Genomic DNA, 25,061 nt, shown 5'->3' on the forward strand with positions numbered 1-25,061 from the left:
GAGAGAAAAGCCCCGCCGGCCGACGCAAGCCCCGCTCAGCCGGCCGACGCAACCTCCGCTCAGCCGGCCGACGCAAGCCCCGCTCAGCCGGCCAACGCAACCTCCGCTCAGCTGGCTATAGCTGAGATTCCTGCTGCGCACGCCACGGCCAAAGCCTGCGTGGGTGCGCACATCTCGCCACCGGCAGTTTTCGCTGACGTCCCGCCGGCCGCCGAGAAGAAAGACCCGCCGGCCGCTGAGAGAGAGGACTTGCCGGCTGCCGGGAAGAAAGGACAGCTCGAGGCCTCCAAGGGAGCTACTGTGCCTCAGCTCGAGGCCTCCGATGGTGCTGCTGTGCCTCAGCCCGAGGCCTCCGATGGTGCTGCTGTGCCTCAGCCCGAGGCCTCCGTGGGTGCACACATCTCGCCGCTGCCGGTCTTCACTGACTTCCCGCTGGCTGACGAGAGAGAAGAGCCGCCAGCCGTCGAGAGAAAAGACCACCCTCAAGCTGAAGTCCTGCAGTCCCGCGAGGGGGTCCCGGTGGACCCGCTTCCTCCCTACGCTCCCGAGTCCAGCGAGGGGGTCCCGGTGGACCCGCCTCCAGTCTACGCTCCCGAGTCCAGCGAGGGGGTCCCGGTGGACCCGCCTCCAGTCTACGCTCCCGAGTCCAGCGAGGCGGTCCAGGTGGACCCGCCTCCAGTCTACGCTCCCGAGTCCAGCGAGGCGGTCCAGGTGGACCCGCCTCCAGTCTACGCTCCCGAGTCCAGCGAGGCGGTCCAGGTGGACCCGCCTCCAGTCTACGCTCCCGAGTCCAGCGAGGGGGTCCCGGTGGACCCGCCTCCAGTCTACGCTCCCGAGTCCAGAGAGGGGGTCCCGGTGGACCCGCCTCCAGTCTACGCTCCCGAGTCCAGTGAGGGGGTCCCGGTGGACCCGCCTCCAGTCTACGTTCCCGAGTCCAGCGAGGCGGTCCAGGGGGACCCGCCTCCGGTCAAGCCTCCAGAGTCCTCCGAGGCGGTCCAGGGGGACCCGCCTCCGGTCAAGCCTCCAGAGTCCTCCGAGGCGGTCCAGGGGGACCCGCCTCCGGTCAAGCCTCCAGAGTCCTCCGAGGCGGTCCAGGGGAACCCGCCTCCGGTCAAGCCTCCAGAGTCCTCCGAGGCGGTCCAGGGGGACCCGCCTCCGGTCAAGCCTCCAGAGTCCTCCGAGGCGGTCCAGGGGGACCCGCCTCCGGTCAAGCCTCCAGAGTCCTCCGAGGCGGTCCAGGGGGACCCGCCTCCGGTCAAGCCTCCAGAGTCCTCCGAGGCGGTCCAGGGGGACCCGCCTCCGGTCAAGCCTCCAGAGTCCTCCGAGGCGGTCCAGGGGGACCCGCCTCCGGTCAAGCCTCCAGAGTCCTCCGAGGCGGTCCAGGGGGACCCACCTCCGGTCAAGCCTCCAGAGTCCTCCGAGGCGGTCCAGGGGGACCCGCCTCCGGTCAAGCCTCCAGAGTCCTCCGAGGCGGTCCAGGGGGACCCGCCTCCAGTGCCAGCTCTCCAGTCCAGAGAGGCGGTCCAGGGGAACTCGCCTCCAGCCAAGACTCCAGATTGCTCTGAGGCGGACCAGGGGAATCCGCCTCCAGTCAAAGCTCCAAGGTCCTGTGAGGCGGTCCAAGAGGACCCACCTCCACTCTCAGCTTCAGAACTCTCCGAGGTTCCTTCAGTGGAGTTCCATGACAGGAGAATAAGGGCAAAGCTCCACTGCCAGCTACCTGAGATCCTCCTGCCTCTCTGCCAGCTGACCCAGCCACGACGAGGTCGCCCACCGCGACGCCCGCCTCTGTTCCAGCCACGCCGGGGCCGCCCTCCGCGACGACCACCACCAAAGACCCTGCCGTTTCGCCGCCCGATGACTGCGCCTCGCCGGGGTCGCCCACCGCGACGCCCGCCGCCTGAGTCTCTACTGCTCTGCCGCCGGCTGACCCTGCTTCGCCGCCTGCCGCGCCCAGGCCATCCTCCACGGAGCCTGCCGAGAACTCTGCTGCTTTGCCGCCTGCCGCGCCCAGGTCGTCCTCCACGGAGCCTGCCGAGGACTCTGCTGCTCCTTCGCCTGCCGCGCCCAGGTCGTCTTCCATGGAGCCTGCCGAGGACTCTGCTGCTCCGTCGCCTGCCGCGCCCAGGTCGTCCTCCACGGAGCCTGCCGAGGACTCTGCTGCTCCGTCGCCTGCCACGCCCAGGACGTCCTCCGTTGCTCCCAAGCCGCCGTTCAAGAGGCGTTGCTCCCAAGCCGCCGTTCAAGAGGCGTTGCTCCCAAGCCGCCGTTCAAGAGGCGTTGCTCCCAAGCCGCCGCTCTCAAGATCCCCGAGTTCCACGCTCTCAAGATCCCCGAGTTCCACGCTCTCAAGATCCCCGAGTTCCACGCTCTCAAGATCCCCGAGTTCCACGGCGCTTCAAGATCCCCGAGTTCCACGGCGCTTCAAGATCCCCGAGTTCCACGGCGCTTCAAGATCCCCGAGTTCCACGGCGCTTCAAGATCCCCGAGTTCCACGGCGCTTCAAGATCCCCTTGAGTTTGAGTTTCAGCGCGCTTCAAGATGTTTCTGTTCTCCCGGCACCTTTTGTTGGAGTCTGACCCCCCGTCCTGTCCTCCCTCCGCCCACCCGGGATGGGTGTTCCTGTTTTTGAACTGGTGTTTTGTTTTAGGCCGCCTGGGATTCGGCCTTGAGGGGGGGGTGATGTCAGGATGCAGTTCTCCTGCTGCACCATGGACAGTTCCGGAGCCTTCCACTACCTTCTCTCCCCTGCTTCACTCCATGCTGGATCAGTTTCACCTGCTGCAATAATCAAGTCTGGACTCATTCCACCTGTTCAACCTCCTACATAAACTCCTCTCATTTCTGCTTTCACTGCTGGTTCGTCAACGTCCTTCCCACGTCTGCTCATGCCTCACGTCTCCCAGCGTCCTTCGTCCCACATCGTGTGCTCCCATCTCCAGCCAGCCTCGTCTCTGCCTTCCTGCCTGCGTTCCCTCAAGTTCCCCGGCTTCGGCTCCACTACGTTCTCCTGCTCCAGCCACGGTCAACATCACTCTGCTGCCATCTGGTACAGTCTACTGGTTACCTTTCCACCACTCATCTCCTTCAATAAATAAAACGAAGCTCTGTGTGTGGCTGAATTCAGGCTCAGTAATCAGTACCTGACAATATATATATACATATATATATATATACATATATATATATATATACATATATACATATATATATATACATATATATATATATATATATATATATATATACATATATATATATATATATACATATATATACATATATATATATATACACATATATATACATATATATATATACACATATATATATATATACATATATATATGAACTATATACATATATATATGAACTATATCGATATAGTTCTTATGAGCTGTAGTTGAGTCATATTCATATTGAGCCATTAGACAACTACTAGGGCTGGGCGATATATCGATATAAATGATATATCGATATATTTTCAAATGCGATATGGGATTAGAACATATCGCATATATCGATATAGTTCAAATTTGCGCCGTGATCTTTGCTCCACGCAAGCCGCTGACCGGAGCTCTTTGCACTGCTCCCCTCTCTGCACTGCTGTGGAACTGCACACTACTTCTCTCATAGAAATATATTTATTTCAGAAAAAGATTGTCCTATTTTATTTTAAAGGCTATTTTTATTTAAGATATTTTTTTATTTAAATGTGCACCTTACGGAGCTTTGATTTCAAAAAAGGCACTCCAGTTTTATGTTTACATTTTATTGATATTTGAGTAGTGAGTTTTCAATAACATATTTGACTGAACATTTCATTTTACAGCTCTAACTTTGCGGAAAAAATATCATATATTGATATTCAACCTAAATATATCGGGATATGACTTTTGGTCCATATCGCCCAGCCCTAACAACTACACAGATACACATTTTGTCTAAATAACTGTAGGAAGTATTGTGACTATACTGTAGGCTAGCTTGTGGAGTGATAAAAACTGTTTCTGTCCTGTTCCTGTCTTGTTCTGCAACTAGATGTGCCAGGACTCCTATATGGCATGAAAAAAATAATGGATTCTATCACACCTCCTAAGACTATCACACCAAGGCTGACCTTGCAAGGTTCTCCTCAGTCAACATCCAGTTCAGGACCCACACCTGATAAGTCCCCAAGTTCTAGGCTCTCTACAGCCACATCTGCATCTCCCCCCATTCCATCACCAACTGTCTCCCAGCCATCTAAGGTAATCTATTTTCAAAGAATAAATAAATACTTAAGATAGAAAATAGATGTACTGTATGTGAGACGTCCTTGCAATGAGTATGTCTAACCCTTTATACTGTATCTTAAAGCAATACTCTGGGAAAGAATCATTCTAGGGTGAACAGAGTCTTCATAAACATTCTTTTTAAATTAACTTTGTGTACACTTACAATGTTTTTGACGCTCATATTTTGTGTAGGGATCCTCTTGATACAACTGTAGTATCAACAACAAGTATCATTCTATATTGAGCCTTGTTAGTGGTTAAATTGTGACTGAATGCATCCTACGATCTGTCCAGAGTGTTAATTGCAAGCTAAAGTGCTATGAATGCTTCCATCCATCAAACTAGAAAATGCTGCTATGAGTTTAAAATCACTTTTGAACAAAAGTTTTACTCGTTCCCATGTTCAAATAGACCCTAGAATACTTTTAATCTGGAATATTGCTTCACATATGTTGAGATGACAAAACACATTCCTGTTTTAATGCTCTCCTTGTGTCCTTATCTAAACAGGTGGAGATTTATCCTGGGACTGGAGTCATGATTGACAAACTAGCATGGGCCTATGCCCTCAATTCAAATTCAGCCACTGTGTTTGTGAGGCATCTCCTCACTGCCGTCTTCCCATTGGAAATATTACTGGTGAGCAATCTTCGGGGGACCAAAAGAAGTGGAGGAGACACTTGTCTACCACTGGACAAAAATAAATTGGATGCCATTTACAGTAGGTTTTCAGCTTTATGAAAGCTTTTATGTTCATATTCACTATTCAGTGCACTATTCTGTATTTCCTGACAACAGTCCACTATAGTACATGTTTGCATTTTTCTGTGTTTGTTTCACGTGTAGGTGCAACTCTTGAGAGGTTTCCAGGGTCTCCACTGTCCAGCATTGGAACCACGATCAATGCCAAGATTACCGAGCTCAGGTCTAAAAGTAAAACCTCCACACCTCACAGTTAAACTTCTGCCTTTGGAGCCCATTTAATTAGTGTTGAGGGCATGCTAGTGAGATTGGCATGTTAATTGTAATCTAAAGTAATACAGCTACTGTAGTTTGTATAGCTGTTTGTTTTTCACTTAATAAAAAAGCTGAATGTTTACATATGTGAAACGTCTAGGCCTGTTTTTTCCATATTACAGATCTATATTGACATATACCACTACATGGCAGGAATTAATAATTGCATGTTAACCATGTCTGCTCTAGCAGTTTAAAAGTTTACAGAATTGTGTACAGAAGTAAAAAAGAAAAACTATGTGTTTTTTATAGTGGCAGTAATTTTAAATTGGTTGACATATAAAAAACATAGAAAGACTTCATAAATTTCCTTTACAATAATTACACACTTCAAACAAAAAACATATAAATTGTGTTGATTTACATATAAAATGCATATACATTTTGAACTGTAACATATAATTAAAAATGACAAACATTACATGGAACATATAAGAAACATAGAAAGATATCATAGATTCCTTTTACAGTAAATACACACTACAAACAAAAAACATATATAATTGTGTTGTTTTACATATGAAAGTCATACACATTTTAAACTGCAACATATGATTAAACACTACAAACATTACATGGAACATATAAGAATCATAGAAAAACATCATAGATTCCTTTTACATTGAATACACACTTTAAACAAAAAACATATAATTGGGTTGATTTACATATAAAAAGCATACACATTTTAAACTACAACATATAATTAAAAACTACGAACATTACATGGAACATTTAAAGAAAATATAGTTTATCATGCACATTACCTATAAATGTCATACACAATGTTCACTTTATGGATACTTGTTTCTCATAATATAGTTGTATGTGAAAAATGCAAAAGGGGCCACTTTCAGGAGTAAACCATATATTGCACATATTATCCTTACATAAATATTTACTACTGAGGTAGTGGTAAATTCTTATGTTTTTTTTTCCAGTTTTTTTCTGTATGGGTTCCTTTCTGACTACAATTTACTCAATACCACTGAGGATCTCTGTCAATGTTTTGTCCTTATGCAACAGTGCCACAGGATTTAGGCAGTTAGTCTTGCAACTGGCGGGTTGCTGGCTCGATGCCCCACTTTGACCATCTCAGTTGTTGTGTCCTTCGGCTAGACCTTTTACCCGAATTGCCTGCTGGCTGTAGTCAGAGGGCCTGGAGGCAGTGATGTATGGCATCCTTGCTTCTGTCAGTCTGACCCAGGGCAACTGTGGCTACTAACATGGCTCACCACCGTCAGGGTGTGAATGGGTGAATGACTGACTGTAGTGTAAAGTACAAGCTATTTATGCATTTATGCTCAAGATGTTAAACAGTGGATGGAAAAGTTTTATTTTTTATTTTAACAAACAGAAATCTGAAAAGTTTGCCATGCATCTTTGAAATAATAATCTTTATTGTCAGGGCATATATTCCAATGAAATTTGTTCTGTGCATTTAACCCATCTCCTTGAGGAGCAAGGGCTGCCACTGTGCAGCACCTGGGGAGCAATCAGGGATTAAGGGTCTTGCTCAGGGACCCAGAGAGGCAGTTGAACCCAGAACCTCTGGGACACAAGTGCAATGCTCTAACCACCAGGCCACTACTCTCCATAACTAGGAAATTGATTCCACCTGTGCATCTTTCTCATTGTGATCTACAAATATCTAAAAATTCCAAATTAATTATTAATCAAACTTTTAAATGTATTGTAACCAAATAAAAAACTCTAATAATTTGGAAACACAAGTACACAATGGACCTATTTTTTTTTTAGCTTTAACTGTATTTTTTAAGTTTATTTATTTATTTAGTTAGGACACAGTTCATTCTTAAGAAATTGGTATATTTTAAGGGATTTTTTTTGTTTGTAGTTCTTTGTATCAACCACAAGATGTACTCATGGCTTAATTATTGAACATAAAGGCACAGAGGCTTGCAGGGTCAATTACACTATGTACATTTTTGTATTCTACACCTTTAGAGTGATTAATTTGACAGCTTATTGTACAAGACATCTAAATCACAATCACATCAAAATCAAATTAGGCAAACTATTGCCTCTACTCTATATTGGTTGGACCTGGCACTCCTGAGCAGAAGAGGAATCTACATGTGAACCAGTAGGGGCCCTCAGTAATCTGTTCTTATCCAACCTTGCCTCTCCCGCCAAACAGATGAGTGTTGTTATTCACAATCAGCTGTGAGCGGATGCAGAAGTTATTTCTGTATTTTGTCATGCAGCACTGGCATGTTTAGAGGCCATTTGGAAATGGAGCACATAGATTGTGCTCAATCCATCAGGCAGCTGATCGATGCATGGTGACTGCTGAGGATTATTGATATGGAATGGAAGAAAATGAACAAAAACATTGCATTCTAGCATCAAATTAAGATCTCCAAATTTTTAATTCAACCTCTTTGTTCATGCGTATATAAAAAAACAGAAGCAGTACAATAGGAAGAGAATTTATGGGGTGACAAATGAAAAAAGACAGATTGGTAGGCTGTTGTCCAGGGACGTGCAGAGACCGTTGAAGGGGCAGGTGCTCAAATTTAAAAGAGGGCACATGGGGCACGGATTTAAAACACGATACAGAAACATACCTTGCTATACATCCGGCTGAAATGTACCAACCCATACTATAAAGAATGTAACATGGAATCAAGGGCGTAGGTTTGATTTGAACTTTGATTTGAACTTTAACCCTAGGGACACTTCATTGCTCTGACATCATTGGTCCTACGCAGTATGCATGCTCCTATTTCTTTATGCTTGACTTGAGCGTCAGGGCTCGTTTCTTCTGTCTAAAGAGAAAAGCAGTATTTCTTACTACATTTATACAAATTTTATAAGCACGACACACACTAGATGCTTTTTGTTAATCTGGTGGCCTAGTGGTTAGAGCATTGATCTTGGGTCCCAGAGGTTCTGAGTTCAACTCCCACAGACTACCATCCTGGGTCCCTGAGCAAGACACTTAACCCCGATTGCTCCCCTGGCGCCGCACAGTGGCAGCCCACTGCTCACCAAGGGGATGGGTGAAGATGCAGAAGTGAATTTATCCATTGTGAGATCAATAAAGTTCTATTATTATTATAAATTATAAAGCAGCGCCCGATCTGATGAACGTTGAATTGAGACTTTTTTCCCACTTTGAAAAAGTTTGCATTTGAACTTACCAGCAACAGAGACCTATCAATTTTTACCATCTGCAACATTCCAAACACATTTCTTACATCATATATCTGAAGAGTAGATAACAGCTTCTCCTTACCTACATCTTCTCAGACAATTAAATTATTTCCCTAACAATAGTGAGTTGTCGATGTTTAAATGTGCAGTATATCTTAATACATAAGGAGCATGGAGGACCCAATACTGTACTTTGAGTAAGATTGGTGACACCAAAACTGAATTGTTTCATGAGTGGTTGTCCATTTCATCACTCAAATGAGAACCACATACTATTGGTATATACTAGTAAGACTAATAAAGAACAGCAGATAAAACTTTAAGATACGTTAAGGCCTATATTAAATAAATTTTACGACCATATCAACAGATTAAATACTTTTTACTTTTTTGGTGTACCAAATTACCCTCGTAATGAAGTAATATTTTATGGATTAAGTCCCTGATGATAAGAATGTCTAGCTCCGCCCCTGGTTTGCACTAATTTACTAATAGACAGTGTGGAAATCTTTGTACAATAAAAGCAATGTAAATAGTGTTCCTCGGTTGTATTTGTCGTAATTCTAATTCTAGAAGTAGAAATAGTGAAATAAATAGCACTATCATTTTGTGAAATCCTAATTACGCTATTATAAATAAGTAAAAGTCTAAACAAAATATAGCAGTTGTTTAGGCAGCATATAGTGTTGTTGTGTTGTATATCATATAAAAGAAATATCACCTGCTATTTATACCTGAACTGCATCAGAGGGTCAACAAAAAAATTAAACAATAATAGCAACGAAATATTGGTAAAAGGGAAACCCTCACCTTTTCTTTTTCAGGCAGCTGTGGCTAAGAATCAGAATTTTTAATAGTCTACAGTCTTTGCTTTTCCATCTTTCCAGCCGGCTTCAGAACTCCAGCCTGGCACAAAATATTTAGTTTTATAAAACAGATTAGGTTTCTGTTGATAAATGCATTATACTAGATGCTATTTTGAGATGCTAACGTTGGTTACTTACATTTCTCAAGTTCCATAAATCAAAACTCTCTCGCCTGCTTCTTTACAGAACTGCACTCAGCAGCTTTCACCTATTTTACTGCAGATAATTTGTTTCTTAACTGGGACTAGTTCCGTAGCCTAGTATTAATTGTGGTAACCACAGTATTCCTGTATGATAACTGTAAAACTGAAATCTCCTCTCCAAGCAAGCACGCACAAGGACAGACTAGAAAACAGCCAATCAGAAAGAGGGAAGGCGAGATTTAAAGCAGTATAACCAATGACAGTGGAGTTAAACAGCACAGAGCACAGTCAAGTGTGCTGCAGATTTAAAGGGGCAGGACCACTGAGCTATATTATACACTGGAGTGCTGATTTTGCCGAAAAACTGAAGTCACTGGCCGCCATCTTGCTACTCCCTACTCTCACGGAATCCCATAGGATTTGGTTGCAACAACAAGCAGTTTTCTGGCTGTGTGAAAATATTTCACAGGTAATTCTACAGTCAGTGGATGTACTAACACTATTAACTACTAGGAAATTAGGTGCTGAAATATTTTACATGTTATTCATATTAAATATATATATATGTATATATAAGTATGTGTATATGTATATATGTATACACATATGTAAATATATGTTTTTGTACATTGTTATTTATATATTTATAAATGTTAAACATATATATTTAAATGAATAAAATGCAAAATATTTCAGCACATGACTTTCTCAGTACTTGATATTTTTAGAACATAACATAAAAGTATATGGCATTTGACATTTTAAAAGTCTTAAGCCCCCCCTGAACATGAGAAAATCCTCGTTATTCGATGCTGTAGCGCACATATTCCCTAGTTACTGGGGGGAAATAGGGAGTACCAATATGGCGGCTGGTGGCTTCAAAGCGACTCGTTCAAACAGACGGTGATTAGCACTCCAGTGTATTATATAGCTCAGTGGGCAGGACAGACTGGCCAGCGTGAGGCAGCGGAGCTGGGAGCTGCGAGAGGAAAAGTAGGGCAGAGTGAGGGTACGTTATGTGGATCATGTAACCAGCCACGGTAGATCTAAATTATTATTCTTTTGGACATGCACCATGCACACACACACCAACAAACACGCACAAAAAAAAAAAAAAAAAAAAAAAAAAAAACCTGACAAAAGGGCACTTTGGGCACCAAGGGGCAAAGGGGCAGGTGCTCAAGCCCCCCCCGCCCCCCCCCCCCCTCTGCACGTCCCTGCTGTTGTCCTATGGCTTTACTGAGCAGACAAATGCTGTCACAACACTGATGTGAAGGTTTTCTGTTGTATGACCAGTAGTGAAATTGACCTATAAATGGTGTAAAAAGCTTATGCATATTGAGGCCCCTGGAGGCTTCAGTCATGAGTAAACATTAAGTGCGCCTCACGAGTCAACAGCTTGATGAACTACCTTTAACAAAAAAGCCCTATTTGTACCGATAAGCATTACCTGGGCACTCCACATAATCAATAAATTGCCCCCTTGTCTGCTTTTTTGTGGTGTATTTTGCACCGGATAACCAAAGCCTGAGATTTTGCTGAAATTAATGAACATCTCTGGTATATGACGTTAACGCACTTGCGTATTGCAAAGCATTCGCTCACATACACAATTTTAGCAGTTGTGTAACAGAAGGCCATAAACAGAAGAAAATTATACTTACGGCACAGTGCATTGCATCACGCGATCCACCATTTGCATTTGATTGATATTACCGCCATGATCATCAAAATAGCTTGACTGAATCAGATTGAATTCTGATGACACAGCCACAGAGGAGAGAGAGCCAGCGGGGACAGCCCCTCCTTCTCTCACCAGGGGGTCCCCTGCTGGTGATAAAACTTTCCTCCCACAGACAAAGACCCCCACTTCTGCAGACTCTCTTCTCCTCAGCATTCTTCTGCAGACCACCCCAGCTCTACTGAACTCTCTCAGAGCAGACAAAGAAGGCCAAACCATGAGGGCCTGGTTGGCCCTCACCGACACACAAGCCAGCAGCTGAGGGAGATTGCCTGGACCAGCCACGCTTGATCCAGGGTCTGCTAGATTTGACTGCCTGCTTCAGCAGAGGACCTGACTGAATCCAGACAAACAACATGTCTGCGCAAACACAGAGCTAAGTTTGCTGTCTTAACATCATCACCGGTAGCAGGAGCAAAGATCCTGCATGCGAAACAACTCTGTGTATTTCTTCTCAGCCTATACAGGGGAGCGAGCCAAGGTGGAGCGGAAAGCTGTGGAATTCTGAGGAAATCTGCTCAAATCGGACTGCCACCGGTTCAGAGAACGTGCTCAGACCAGGCCTCCATTCCCTCCCCACGCTGTGATTAGCCACATCATGCTGCAGGGCTAAACGCTAGCCTGCCAAGAAGAAACCAACAACTTCCTCCTTCAACGCCCCTTCCGTGAATGGCCAAACTGAACGGAACTGAAAAGGACAGGTTTGGGCAGCAGGCTGAAGGTGAAGAAAAAGGTTTATTGGGAAATATTTGTAAACCGTGGTGTTTAGAACAAAAGGGCTAACCGGTAGCTCGCGCTAGCCAAACATGCTATTAGCCCTACTAACATCCGGTTTCGGACCTTAGTCCGTTTTAAAGCATAAAGCGTAACTGTTCTGCTCTGCCATCCTCCGATGGTGTTATGAGCCTTATTCCCGCATCAATATGGTATATTAATGCCGGTTTTCAAGACAATTTTGATAACTATAGATTTTAACCAGGTTAGCGACGATCGCTGTAGCGCCCCTAGCGGGCGGAGGTAGAATCGCATAAACATAGGCACGCGATTCTGACTTAAATGATTTTACAGGACAAACCGGTCCTCAGAATATTATTTCAACAAATAATGTTTTGTTTAACTTGGGCTTTGCATTGTGAATGGATTGAAATACATGGCAAATGTTTTAACTCCATTCCATGTTTTTGTTAATCAGATCTGCAGTGAACCAGGATTCACTGACGTATTCTGATTATGACCAACCACTTTTGTTTTGTCTTTTGTTTGTTTTTGCATGTAAATAGTTCCTTAGCTTAGCTTCTTTTTATCTTAATTTTGCTTAGTAGTTAAGTTTCACTAGCCTAGTAGAGAGGATTTATTAATCGAAATATTATGTTAATTCAGGTAAACAGCATTACATAGTGATGTTCTCTGGATCAGTGGCGGCTGGTGAAAAAAAATCTTGGTGGGGCTGGCCAATAGATTTCCCTGCCTAACCCACATGCATTCAAATTATAAGTCAGAAAATTACTACAATTCCACAATAAACATTTAATTCCCTTCTCAGATTTAGCATTTTACACATACAGTTAACCATTTACAGCAATTTTAAGTCTTTTTTTTTAAATGAACAGTATAAGATACAAGATACAGTATAAGATAAAACACTTACACATGACAAAATGTGTGTCTCTCTCTCTTTCTGTATGTGTGTGTGTGTGTGTGTGTGTGTGTGTGTGTGTGTGTGTGTGTGTGAGGGAGAAAGAGAGAATAAATGAAATAAACAGTGAAAGGGTTCTTATTTGTACAAGAACTTTGCTCGTCTGTCTTTCTGTGTGGCAAATTTCTCAACGACCCTTGTGTTAAAATCAGGAATGTCCCGTGTCAGTTTTTTCTCTATGGAGAGCATGGCTAGAGCATTAAGCCGATCTTGTGCCATAGTGTTTCTAAGGAAAGTCTTTATCCTGTTTAAAGTAGAGAAGCACCTCTCTGATTCTGATGTTGTCATTGGTGTGGTGATGAGGATATTCAGAAGACGTACAGTTTCTGTGAATGTGTCTTGAAGGTTGTTTTCCATCAAAACCTGATAGAGAGCCAGTGCACCACTGCAACTCTGGAACTCCTTGTTATTATAGATCAGAGACAATTCAGTTTTAAGTCTGGCCTTCTCCAGTGAAGGGTAGGCTTCCACTGTGGTTTCCAGCGCTGAATCTGGGAACTTCCTGCTGTGTTGTTGGAACAAGTCTCCTTTCAACAGAGTGGCACTGACGAGGTGCTTGGTGAAAGAAAACCTCTCCTTGGCGTGTCTCATTATGGTCTCACATACCTGCAAATATATAAAAACAGTAAGAATTCACATGTCCAGTTATCATCATTCTGAAGATATAGTATTACATTATGTAATGAACCAATATGGCTTACTGTAATTATTCATGTTGTAATATGACAATATACATATTCCCGGGGTTAAAGAAAAAATAATCAGTTTGACTAAAAAAAAATTTGAGTCAGCCCATATATGCCCAGGACCGTGGACATAAAGCCACATTAGTTACCTCACTTGCTTATTGTGCAAAGTCAAGTTTAACCAAATCTGGTAGTTTTACAATATGCAGTGACAATTCCTGTATCTCTGCCACCTTTCAGCTTCAGAGCCTTGGTGTCATCCTGGACAGCCTCTCCATCCTCTCCTTCACTTTTAACATCATCACCTGGTTAACTTTCATACTTGCAGCATCAAGTTCTTCCTTCACACTTTTGCCAAAATGGTCCACAGTCCACTTTACAGTTTCATCTCCCTTCCCTCCCTGTACCCCAGAAAACCTCCATAAACTGAAACTGGTGCAAAAGACAGCATTACATCATCTTCTTCACACCTGTACATTAACTCCTCTGGCTCCCTGCCACATTCAATATAAATCAATCCTATGAACATACAAGGCCGACCACAGCCTTGGACAATGCAGGACACATAACCAACACTATGATGATGTCATACACTTTAATTTTACACAGATCGCACATTATAATAATCACTCTGCTTTGCCTGTTATTGCTCACCAATCAATTCTCACAACTCGTGAGTTTATAAAAAGGAATAGATTAACTTTTTTGAAGTTTAATAAAACGGTTACATTTGAGCCCTGCGACTGGAAACCTGTCCATGATGGACTCTGTGTCCCTGCCTCTCGCTCACTGACTGCTGGAGAGTCACCAGCCCCCCTGTTTGGCAGAGGTTTTTGGGTTGGAGTAAAAAGAGTCCATAGATCCACAGACAGGAGGCTTTCTCAGCTGTTTCTAATACGACTTGCTTCTACAATGTTGCTTAACATCGCGCTCCAAAATAAAAATTAACTACATTAAAGCTCTCTGAGAATCGTATCTGGTCTCCCTCAGATAGAAACCACTCTCCAATCCATGTTGCAGCTGCTGTTTAATTTTTTTTATGTGTTTGACGTAGTTTCCTTAATTATTTGAATCTATATAAATCCTCATCATTTAAATGGTAAATGGACTGAACTTATATAGCGCTTTTCCAGTCATGCTGACCACCCAAAGCGCTGTACACTAGAGCCACATTCACCCAATCGCTCTCATTAACGCGCACACATTTATACACCGAGACGCAGCTCGGTAGGCAACTTGGGGTTAAGTGCCTTGCCCAGGGGCACATCAACATGTGGCAAGGGGAAGCTGGAATCGAACCCTCTGATTGCCAGACGACTACCCAACCCATCAAGCAGCCCTGTCTAATTTGGTTCAGAAAAGTGCAGGTGGAATTTATTTTTATTTATTTTTTACTTTTTCCAAATCTAACCCAGTCAAATGCAGAACATTGTTTCACATTCCAACCCTTCTTCGTCTTCAAAAAAAAAAAAAAGTGCATCATACTTATTTAGCCTGAGCTATCACGTCACTCTTTTATTTTTACATAAAACCTAATAGTGAATCATACGGAGATCCCTGGTTGGTTTATCAGCCACTGGAAGCCAGGGAATAAACGCTGACAGGTGACATGGCCACAGGTGAAAGTAATTAATTAATAAACTGCAGGACCAGCGACAGACACGCTTACAGAGGGAGGTTGTTGTCAGGTGTTCAATCCGCTGAAATTTCTGACCTGCTAGTTCATAACTCCAAATGAAAACTTTGACCACCGCTACTTTCATCTAAGTCATCTGTGGCCAGTTTGAGATGCTCATGCAAAAGTTATAACTGAACGCCGATGAAGCTCAGATTGGCAGGTGTCCACTTTGCAAAGACCCGCCCTACTCTCTGATTGGCTAATGTCCCAGCTCTGCCAGGTTTTATTGGTTGAGAGCAGCTTCAGTTTAAAACCTTGAAAAAACAGTCTAGACGTAACAATTTTCACTCATTTTTCCAAATGATGGAAATTTGTCGCAGCAACGGAGAACTTTAACCCCTGACATATTCGATCTGGACCACTGCATAAAATGACCAGTATCCTCATGACATTTCAGTTAGGCCTAATGATCTCTTTCAAATCAGACCACAAAGCAAGTGCCTACCTCCAGTGCCAAACGGTGTTGTGTGTCTTCTCCCAATGTTCTCCTTTTCTTTGAGGGTGGCTCCTGAACAGGTCCCCTGTACTCCTCATCATCAGCCAGATTGGGAACAGCATCCCTGATCCAATACAGATGTTTCCATATGTTAGGTTCTGAAAACTGGCTGACTAGGGATATATTTACCTACCCCAAGGCTTACTATACTGGTAATCATACATTTAATCTAAACTTTGCATTGTTTGAATAAGATGACATATAAACATTTAAGGCAATAATTTATGCAGAGAGAATAAATATTTAGGATAGGCTAGGCTACATATTCATGATTTATCTTACCTGATAGCCTGCATGCGATTGATGAACGCCTGGGTGACTCCTGCGATGTATACAGAATCGATGTTCTTTTTCTGCAGCTGGTTGTACAACACGTCTACGTGAGGCATGATCTTGTGGAACAACGAAAGGAAAAAACAGAACGTGTCGTCCTCTAGCATTCTCAAAAAGCCGCCGGCTTCTCTTTTCGTTGGGCCATCAAATGCTTCTCCATTCCGGATAGTCTGAAAACACTTCACCAGCTCATCCTTGTTCTCATATACTGTGTTAACAGCACAACTGTTGAAGTTCCAACGTGTTGATGATGCACTTGGAAGTCGGTGGGCCACCACTTCATCAAGCACAACAGTCCTCTTGCTCGATTTTGTAAAAAAAGAAGCAAATCCCCCCAAGTCGGAAAAGAAATGACTGATTTTAGGGATATGAGAGGTTGCTTGTTGCATAACCAAATTTAATTGATGGGCATAACAGTGAACATAGTGGGCGTGTGCATAGATGTCCTGCACCTTCCGCTGCACTCCTCCCGTGGCACCCCTCATTACCGCAGTTCCATCATAAGCCTGGGCTATCAACTTTTTTTCTTGTCCCTCCGGAAGTATGGTCTGCAGCCTCTCCAATAAAGCACTGGCTATTGCTTCAGCACAGGCGCTGGGTAGCTTGATAAACTCAAAAAAACGCTCTTGTATATTGTTGCGTTCATCGATGTATCTTAATACCAACACCAACTGACAGTGAGTGGAAATGTCAGTAGTTTCATCTGCTTGGATGGCTAAAAATTGAGCTGACTTTACTTCATCCATGATCCGTTCTCTCAGAACAGCCAGCATACAGTCCAGGAGCTGGTTCTGAACTGTCTTGGAAGTGCCTTTAAAAACGGTTGCATTTTCAAGATGTTCCCTTAAGTCCTGATCAATGGATGCCATCAAGTCGACTAGACCTCTGAAAATTCCCGGATTGTCTGAAAAATCAGTTTCATCATGTCCCCGCATGGCCAGTTCAAAAGCACCACAAAACTTAATACACTCAATGAGCTTTGATAAAATGTGCCGGTTTCGATCTACCTCTTCATTGTGCCTTCTTACCGCAATGCGGTGTCCATCATCTAGCTGCGCCGCTATGCTAATCTTTCCAACCACGGACAGTTTAACACAGTTTTCCATATGAACTCTTGATCTTTCATGTTTCTTTATACGTTCGGAGAGGTGTTTTAAGTCTGTCTGTCCAGACTGTGTCCACGATAAATCACTCCGGTCATTTTTAAAAAGAATGCAGGGAAAACAGAAAAGGGCATTAGCTGTCCCACAGGCTGTCAGCCACGACTTACGCTGGAACCAACTCCTGCTAAAAGTCCGGTTGTAGGATTTCAATTTTTGCTCGGCTCTCTGCGTTAATTTTATTTCGGGCTTGTCAGGTCCCAGCTCCTTTACATGGATTTTTTCCACCATAGTCCTTCTCGAGAAAGGGTAACTCAATAAAGATCTCATGGAATTCTGTGGAAGCTGCTCTTCAACTTGAACTGTCATCGTCGCCGCCATCTCTACCTCACTGTCACTGTCACTGCCTGACTGACCACTACCGATGTAACGTGACGTCACCTATGTTACTGTTGCTACGCTACGGCTTGGGGCTACTTTTCAAGTAGCCCTACAGCCAGTCATTTTGGCGATGCTGATTGGCCAAATATTTGTTAATAATCCATCGCAACATTGTATGATTGGTTATTTCGCTACACTTGTAGGGCTCCTTGAGTCACAGCCCCACAAGTGTAGAAGAAGAGAAATGATACGTTCTGTCGGTGGAAATGCACTGTTAAATGAGAAACAATTGGTAGAGTCTAGTTGTAGAAGTGTTTTATTAATTCATATTACATGTAGCCGCATACTATTACATAAAAACTGACGTTTATAATACTTTTAAAATATATATATATAATGACGTTTCCCCTCCACATCTAGGGAGGGCAGCGCCCGAGCGCCCCCTATGGGCCAGCCGCCACTGCTCTGGATGTTCATTTTATTTCTGTTATTAAATTCTTGGACTTGAAAAGAAGTTCTCTCTCCTTTTTATTCTATGTGTGTGCAGGTTTTGCTGTTAAAAGATCGCTAGTGCTCGAATTCATCCCTTTCAACCATTGTCCTGATATCAGCTTAAGAAAAAGGTTTTCTAAACATTCCAACGCAGCCTCCATCCTTTGTCAAAAGCAAATTAATAAGCACCCAGGAAACAAAGACTGCCTAATCACATATCAGAACCCCCCCTGTTACAACAGGACCTCAGTATTCAATAAAATATAGTAGGTAATTTGCGGGGATTTTATTTTATTTTTTTACATTATTACATTATCACATGTGGTCCCTAGGTAAAACTTATCCCATCAGAACAGGACCAAAGACTTGAAGCTTCCCTGCTGCATTTGAGATCATTATCCTGTTGTCCAGACCAAGGTTCAGGTTGTCACATAATGACTTTAAAGGAGCAATAAGCAAGATTTAATTATTTTAGAAAGAAGGAACTAAGAAGAACAACTAAAAGCATCTTTATAGATGGAATATGGTATGACGTCACACACCATCTCTCCGTGTTGTTCTCCAGGGTCTTTTTTACAAAGCTGGGCCGACCGCGGGTGCATGTACGTCCATGTGAACAGCTGTCAGTCAGAGCTTAGTCTCTCCCTGCCCATGCCACTGTCAGTGTAGCGTAGGAGCAAAATGGCGGCGAGCACATCTAGCGGAACGAAACATTCTCTTGGTAACATCATTATAAAGTTATGAGTTACTTCTTTTCTAGACATGTTCGCTCGAAAGGTGATGCTCTTTTGCTGAGACCGTCTCAAAACTATGCCCCCTCCTAACCTTGTGGTTGGAGTTTCCATCTTAAATACAGTTGAGAAAATTGAGTGTGAGATTGTTATTATTCAATACTGGGAAATGGTAAATGTTGAGGATGACCACCTGGACATCCCATCTCTGAGAAAAAAACATCAGCATCGAGAACCAACCCTCTTCTAAGACCCCGCCCTCCCCTCTATCCTATAGTTAGAGTGAAACAAGACAGGACCTGCCTCTAGAGCTATCCCTCTTCTAAGACCCTACCTAATAGAGTAAAACAAGGCTCCCTATACACTGATTCTTCATTCATTCTTCTACTCAAAAAAATACAAACTTTAAATTCTTCAAGATGATGCCTCCATACTGCTATACAGGGTCAGGTTAATGGTTTTGGATTGTTATCTTAAAGTCACTATGACCTGACGCCACATGGGAGCACTGGAGACACGAGAACTGCATATCCGCTCCACTGTCCGCTGATTGACAAGGCTTGCTTATTTACTGTGCAGGATAATGATTGTCTGGGATAGACCGTCTGTGTTTTGTCTCACGGCAAGGCTGCGGTCAGGTATTTGTAAGATGCGAAGGCCAGACAGAAACGGGGCAGACGGGCTGTGGCCGGACCGTTGGGTGCGATTACCTCCATCTATGTAATCTCAGCACTGTTTCTCAAATAAAGGTATGACGCTAGAGAGTGAAGGTGGAGAGAAAGGGTCAACGCTAGAGGTCGATGGGGAGGTTGCCCACTACCCCGTACAAAATGGTGAAAACGGCGTTACTTCATCTGATCAACTTTGCTTGTCAGAAATTTATGAAAGATACGTGCTACGGATTTGAAGTGAACCAACTTCAGCATCAATGATTGGAGGAGGTGAACGAAGATTATCTGCAACATTTTATCCCCATCATGTGTCGATTCCATATGCTACATCTCATCCCCTATATTAAGGATCTCCTGGCTGTGCACGCCATACACGCTGAGGATCAACGTGTCATGACAATAATGGAGACGCTCTTTTATGAACTAAGTTCTTCAGATAGGATTCATGCATTGATGCAAGAGATGTATGAAAACACTAGGGAAGTGTATCGTCTGAGTCAACTCCACTCAGTCTCTGAGAGCTACAGTTAAACGTAAACTTTCAAATGTCATGGTTTTCAGATGACGAGCCCACATGCAGATACGATCGGGAAGCAAAGCACAGTTTTAAGATGTTTATTAGGAAAAAGGCAGATATAAAGGATGGGACTACGGGCAACTCGGCAGGGTCAGAACGTCACGCCTGGAGAGACTGCAAAGAGAAGAAGAGTAAGTGACTTTGGAAGGTGAACCAGGAGAACTACTAGAAACTGCGCTGCTTACCATAAAGCTGGGCGGACCTAACTGGGGAGAAGTAGCGCCAAGGGAACTCTGTGATCCTACCCCTGTTGGTGTTTGGCGGCTAGTGGCTGAGGGCGGCAGATGTAACTGGTGAGGGATCCAGAGCGAGCCTCCTCGGAAGTGGGTGACAGATGGATTGACCAGAGTGAGGGAAGAACCAGTAGAATTCGGGAGGGGGAATCTCAGGCCCCGCTGGGTAACATCCAGGGAGTATGAGGGGTGAGCCAGAGCAAAATCTGAGCGAGAGGATTCTGAAGGTCTGGTTCTTCGGACAAGACGTCAAGACAGGTGAGTGCATCCAAGCACCAAAAACTGTGACAAAAACAGGGAAATCCAAAATTAGTCAAAGTTCAAAGACGAAAAAAACTCACAAGCAGGTTTCCAGGAGTTGGGTCAGAGGCCACGTCGTACCACGACTGGTTAAGGCTCTGGCGTCTTCCGTCTGTCAGCACTCTGCTTAAGAAGCCAGAGGAAGCCGCCTGCAACGAGCCGCAGGTGTGGGCCACGCCCCCTCAGCCAACTAGACACACCTGAGGAGTAGAGTTAGAGCAGGACAACACAGAGAACCCTGACATCAAATAAAATTGTTCTCCCCAACAAGATTGTCATTTTTTAAGCAGCTTCGGTATGGTCTAACCATATCCAAACAATCTATTTTTCCTGTTAAGTCACGCCTGAATTAAAAAAAGAAAAAGATATATATATATATCCAATGACCACTTCTATCAGACTAAGGTATTAGGAGGCTATAAATAGCCCAACTTATTTAATTAGAAATAGAGATTCTCCACCAGAATCCTACTGCCCGTCTGTTTCTCCTTGCTTCACCAAAATTCCTTTGTATGTGGTAAAAACAGGAAACTGAGGCACTCAAAAAGTGATGATTCTTCTAAAAAAGCCTTTCATTTAAACATGGTTAAATGGTTTAAAAAATGCCAACGCATTTCAGCTCTTAGGCCTTCATCAGGGCAAACTCGGGATGGCTGCCCAAGGCCTGTATTTAAACCTGTCGGTAAGTCACATGTTCAAAGGGGGCTGGCCCAGTGTCACCTGGTGATATAACCCATATCTGATCAAATACATAAGGAATATACCTAAGAAAAGTAGGTAAAACATTACAATGAGGCATTCATAACTTTACATTGATAACTGTCAACCATTTTCAAAATTGTTACACAATTTTGAAAATGTTTTTAAAGGTGTAAATCCGAAAGGATTCTCTCTGGAGAAGTTTGTTCATTCTGTCACCACCTCTTACAGACTCTTGGATTTGTTCCATACCACAGATTTTTAAGGTGTTATTAATTTTGTAATGCATGGCCATGCAGTATAGGGGACTTTCTGTACTGATGACATGACACAAAAATGACCTAACAGGAAAGAGAATCGCAGCTAGAAAGATTGTATGAGGTAAGATCACATTCACAAGACAAATGTACATAAAAGGACAGTTGTGTGCATAAGAGTCAGAAGTTGTGCATAACAAAATTTGTAAACTCATAATATTTGAAATCTCATGCAAAATATACAACATACAGTTTAAATAGTTACAACTTCAATAACTAAGATATACAAATTTCAAGTTTAAATTTGGGCTTTACTCGAGTTAAGTTAAACATTCCCTTTTCTGCTGCTGTTCTTCAAAAGTACGTTTTCAGATCATTTGAGGCGAGAACATTATACTTTTAAGCTTCCTGTCAACCAATCATAATCGCGGCCCAGGCAACGGCGTCACAAAGCGCGGCCCTCTCAAACCACAACACAGAGCACGTGAATATGTCGCAGCAAGGAGCAGCGGAGGAAACTGTCCCATAACGGGGTTTTACTAGTCCGCCAGTCTGACAGAAATAAACTACAGTGATTTGTAAAATTTGCAAGGAACCGGTAAAAACAAAGTCTGGTAACGTAACCAACTTGTTTCAGCACGTAAACCGCTCACACCCGCAGCAGCGCAAGCTGTTTCAGCCCCGCCGCGGCACCGCATCGTCCGAGGAATTTTATGGAACTTCTTACAAAACAAAGCAGGTATAGCAAGCTAAACTGGGCTCCCTTCTTTGTGATAAAATGACAAAGTGTCCAAGCAGCATAAGGACATCACGCATGCAGTGACGTGCTTCATAGTGATGGATATGCTGCTGTTGTCTGCAGTTGGAAAACCTGGCTTCAAACAATTACTTGCCACTCTTGATCCGCGATATAAAGTTCCGGGCCGCAAGTTTTTCTCTAACAGCGCTCCTTAAATTGTGCAATGAGTGCAGGGAATCAGTGCAAAATGAGCTACAATCTGTGTCTTCCCACGCCACAACCTTGGACCTCAGCCCTGTGTCAGCCTCTCGACTGACTATATAGAAAGAGAATGGAACCTGAGGAGTAACTAGTGTACCTTTCCCATCTAAATAGGCTATTCTATTTGTTTATATATTTGTTATATTTATTTTGGTCATTGTACTGGTCACTTTAGTTTATTCTGTGTCAGTATTTAATAACATCACCCAGGTCTCTTAAGTTGAGTTATTTTTTCAGTTATGGTTAAAAATGTTGGGTAAATAAGGATTTAATTGGGATTTAGTGTTTGTGTGTGATATATTAAAAGTAAGTCATTTAGCAATATCATAAGAGCCAGGTTTTAAATCTTTTTAATAATTATCAATCAATATGTATTTTTTTTATCAATATGCTTTTTTTCTATATCGTCCAGCCCTAATATAAAATCTATAAATAAATTCTATAAATGTTTTTCCTATCTAAGTGAGTTTCTTCTGAGTGAGGACACAAAGAATTGAGAGGAGAAAGAGGGAAAGAAAACAATAGTAACAGTATATGAAAAAAACAGACATTTATTTTAGACAAATGTTTTATCTTTGGAACAGAATCAAGGTGTAACATCCGTCCGTTCGTTTTCTTCCGCTTATCCGGGGTCGGGTCGCGGGGTAGCAGTTTCAGTAGGGAGACCCAGACATCCCTCTCCCCAGCCACTTGGGCCAGCTCCTCCGGGGGAATCCCAAGGCGTTCCCAGGCCAGCTGAGAGACATAGACCGTTTCTCAAGTCCGTACTCGCGTTCTCGTCAAGTCTGTTCTCGGTAAGAACACAGTAAGATCGGACTTGACGAGAACGCCAGCACGCAGCACGTATTGGAACAGAAGTATACTCGTGACGTCATCACACCCACAGCGCTTGAGCATTTCTTTAACGTTCAAAACTGTTTATACACTACACCATCACATCTTGTTGAAAAAGTTTTTTTTTTCCGTAAATTAATTTCTAAAAAGTATAAAAAATATCCAAAAAGAGATTACAGAATTGTGGGTATAAAACCAGCAATAGCGGGAATGTCTTTGTTGGGAGTTGTACTTGTTGTAGTTCTTCTTCTTTAAAAATCAGCACTTTGTAGAAGCAAAATGAGCAATACGGGCGATATTGCTGTTGCTTCGGTCGTTGGTCAGCTTTACCAGCAGGCTGAAGAGGAGGTGGTGCAATTAAGGAGGCAAATCCGAGCAAGGAGAAGATTGATGTGGCAGAGGAGGCTCAGAAGGCAGGCTTTGCTCACCCATCTATTGCCAACTGGTAGGCATTTTAAGATTGAAAGCCTATTTCCTACTTTTATCTTTAAAAAAAACATAGAGGATGGTATTAAAAACGTGATCAGGTTGAAACTGTGACTATTTTTCAATAAATAATTAAGATGAAGACCCAATTTTAACATTAGTAACAGTAGGGTTAAGCTACTTTATTGCACCTCCTGACTTTCACAGCATTGATCATTAAGGAAAAAAATATATATATTTTATGTCTGTCCACCTTTACAGTTATTAATCTATAAATTATGTGCAGTTAGTTCAGCCCATTTTATCAGTGAAATGGTAAAAATACCAGAGAAGGGAAGCCATTTGTTACATTTACTATACATTTTACCTTTTGTTTCTAGAGAACTATAATAATCTTCATGTTAAGCAGTTATAGTTTTATGCTGTGAAAAGGTGACAATTAAAAAAAAAAACAATTATGGTAACATTTGGCATTTTTTATTTACAGGAAGAAACAGAAACAAAATATGTGAGGATAAACACCTCTGTGCCAATCCTCCAAATATTTTTTTAATTAAGGGGACCTGAAACCAGCCTTCAGGCTAAACAGGGCCACCATCGTTCTCCTCCTTCAGCTGTTGCCCATCCAGAAGGTCCATGGATGGCCACGGGAGATAGAGGTGCTGCTGACCCTCTGCTGGCTGGCCTGCGGTGCATCCTATAGGGAAACAGTTTGCCAGTAAGATCTCTTACCTTCTTGTCCTTAAATAGAGCCAACAATGACACCCAATTGATAGATTATATTAATTGGATGGAAGATTAAGACATATCAGCATATTACCTAAATTACAAGTTAATTTTATATTTGGTACAGGTCAAGTGGAGGCACGCGCCAACAGACACCACGCCAGGGTGAGAAACATCATTGAGCGTGCCTTTGGTGGTCTGAAGACACGGTGGCGTTCCATCTTCTTAAGGGTGCTGGAGGTCCGCCTGACGTTTGCCACAAAAGTAATCACCGCCTGCTGCATCCTCCACAATATTTGTATAGCAGGTAACCAGCTAGACGTGGAGGATGAGGAGGTTGACCCAGAGGAGGACGGCCATCCGGCGGCTGAAGACAGGGAGTGGCTCCAGCTGGCTGCATGTTTAAGTGAACATGACTACATCTGACATAATGTAGATCAGTTCTAGTCATGTTCACATGCTGCTTCATTTCATTTTTTCACCACCTGTGAAAACACATTATATAATCAGTAAATTAATTT

The 25,061-nt window shown here is 43.2% G+C and overlaps 1 protein-coding gene and 1 long non-coding RNA gene across 2 annotated transcripts; one reads left to right on the forward strand and one right to left on the reverse strand.

The window, feature by feature from the left end:
* Positions 1-4,021: 4,021 nt before the first annotated feature.
* LOC118557912 lies at positions 4,022-5,293 on the forward strand. The gene is made up of 3 exons (XR_004928107.1): positions 4,022-4,250; positions 4,788-4,998; positions 5,124-5,293. It is a non-coding gene; the product is annotated as an uncharacterized LOC118557912 (long non-coding RNA).
* A 7,443-nt stretch (positions 5,294-12,736) lies between these two features.
* LOC118557937 (zinc finger MYM-type protein 1) lies at positions 12,737-18,046 on the reverse strand. Its single transcript, XM_036128441.1, has 3 exons — positions 16,063-18,046; positions 15,730-15,844; positions 12,737-13,526 (listed from the first exon to the last, which is right to left on the reverse strand). The coding sequence occupies exons 1-3, from the start codon at positions 17,592-17,594 to the stop codon at positions 12,999-13,001; spliced, it is 2,175 nt and encodes a 724-aa protein (XP_035984334.1). The 5' UTR covers positions 17,595-18,046; the 3' UTR covers positions 12,737-12,998.
* Positions 18,047-25,061: the final 7,015 nt, after the last annotated feature.

The sequence above is a fragment of the Fundulus heteroclitus genome, chromosome 24 (genome assembly GCF_011125445.2).
Source record: "Fundulus heteroclitus isolate FHET01 chromosome 24, MU-UCD_Fhet_4.1, whole genome shotgun sequence".
NCBI lineage: Eukaryota > Metazoa > Chordata > Actinopteri > Cyprinodontiformes > Fundulidae > Fundulus > Fundulus heteroclitus.

Bases quoted from the DNA above. Each gene is read 5' to 3' on its own strand.
- LOC118557937 (XM_036128441.1), bottom strand. From the start codon at position 17,594: ATGGCGGCGACGATGACAGTTCAAGTTGAAGAGCAGCTTCCACAGAAT. The intron at 15,845-16,062 runs GTAAGATAAATC...GTATTGGATCAG, and splicing joins AATCGCATGCAGGCTATCAG to GGATGCTGTTCCCAATCTGG. The intron at 13,527-15,729 runs GTAGGCACTTGC...ATATATTTGCAG, and splicing joins AACACCGTTTGGCACTGGAG to GTATGTGAGACCATAATGAG.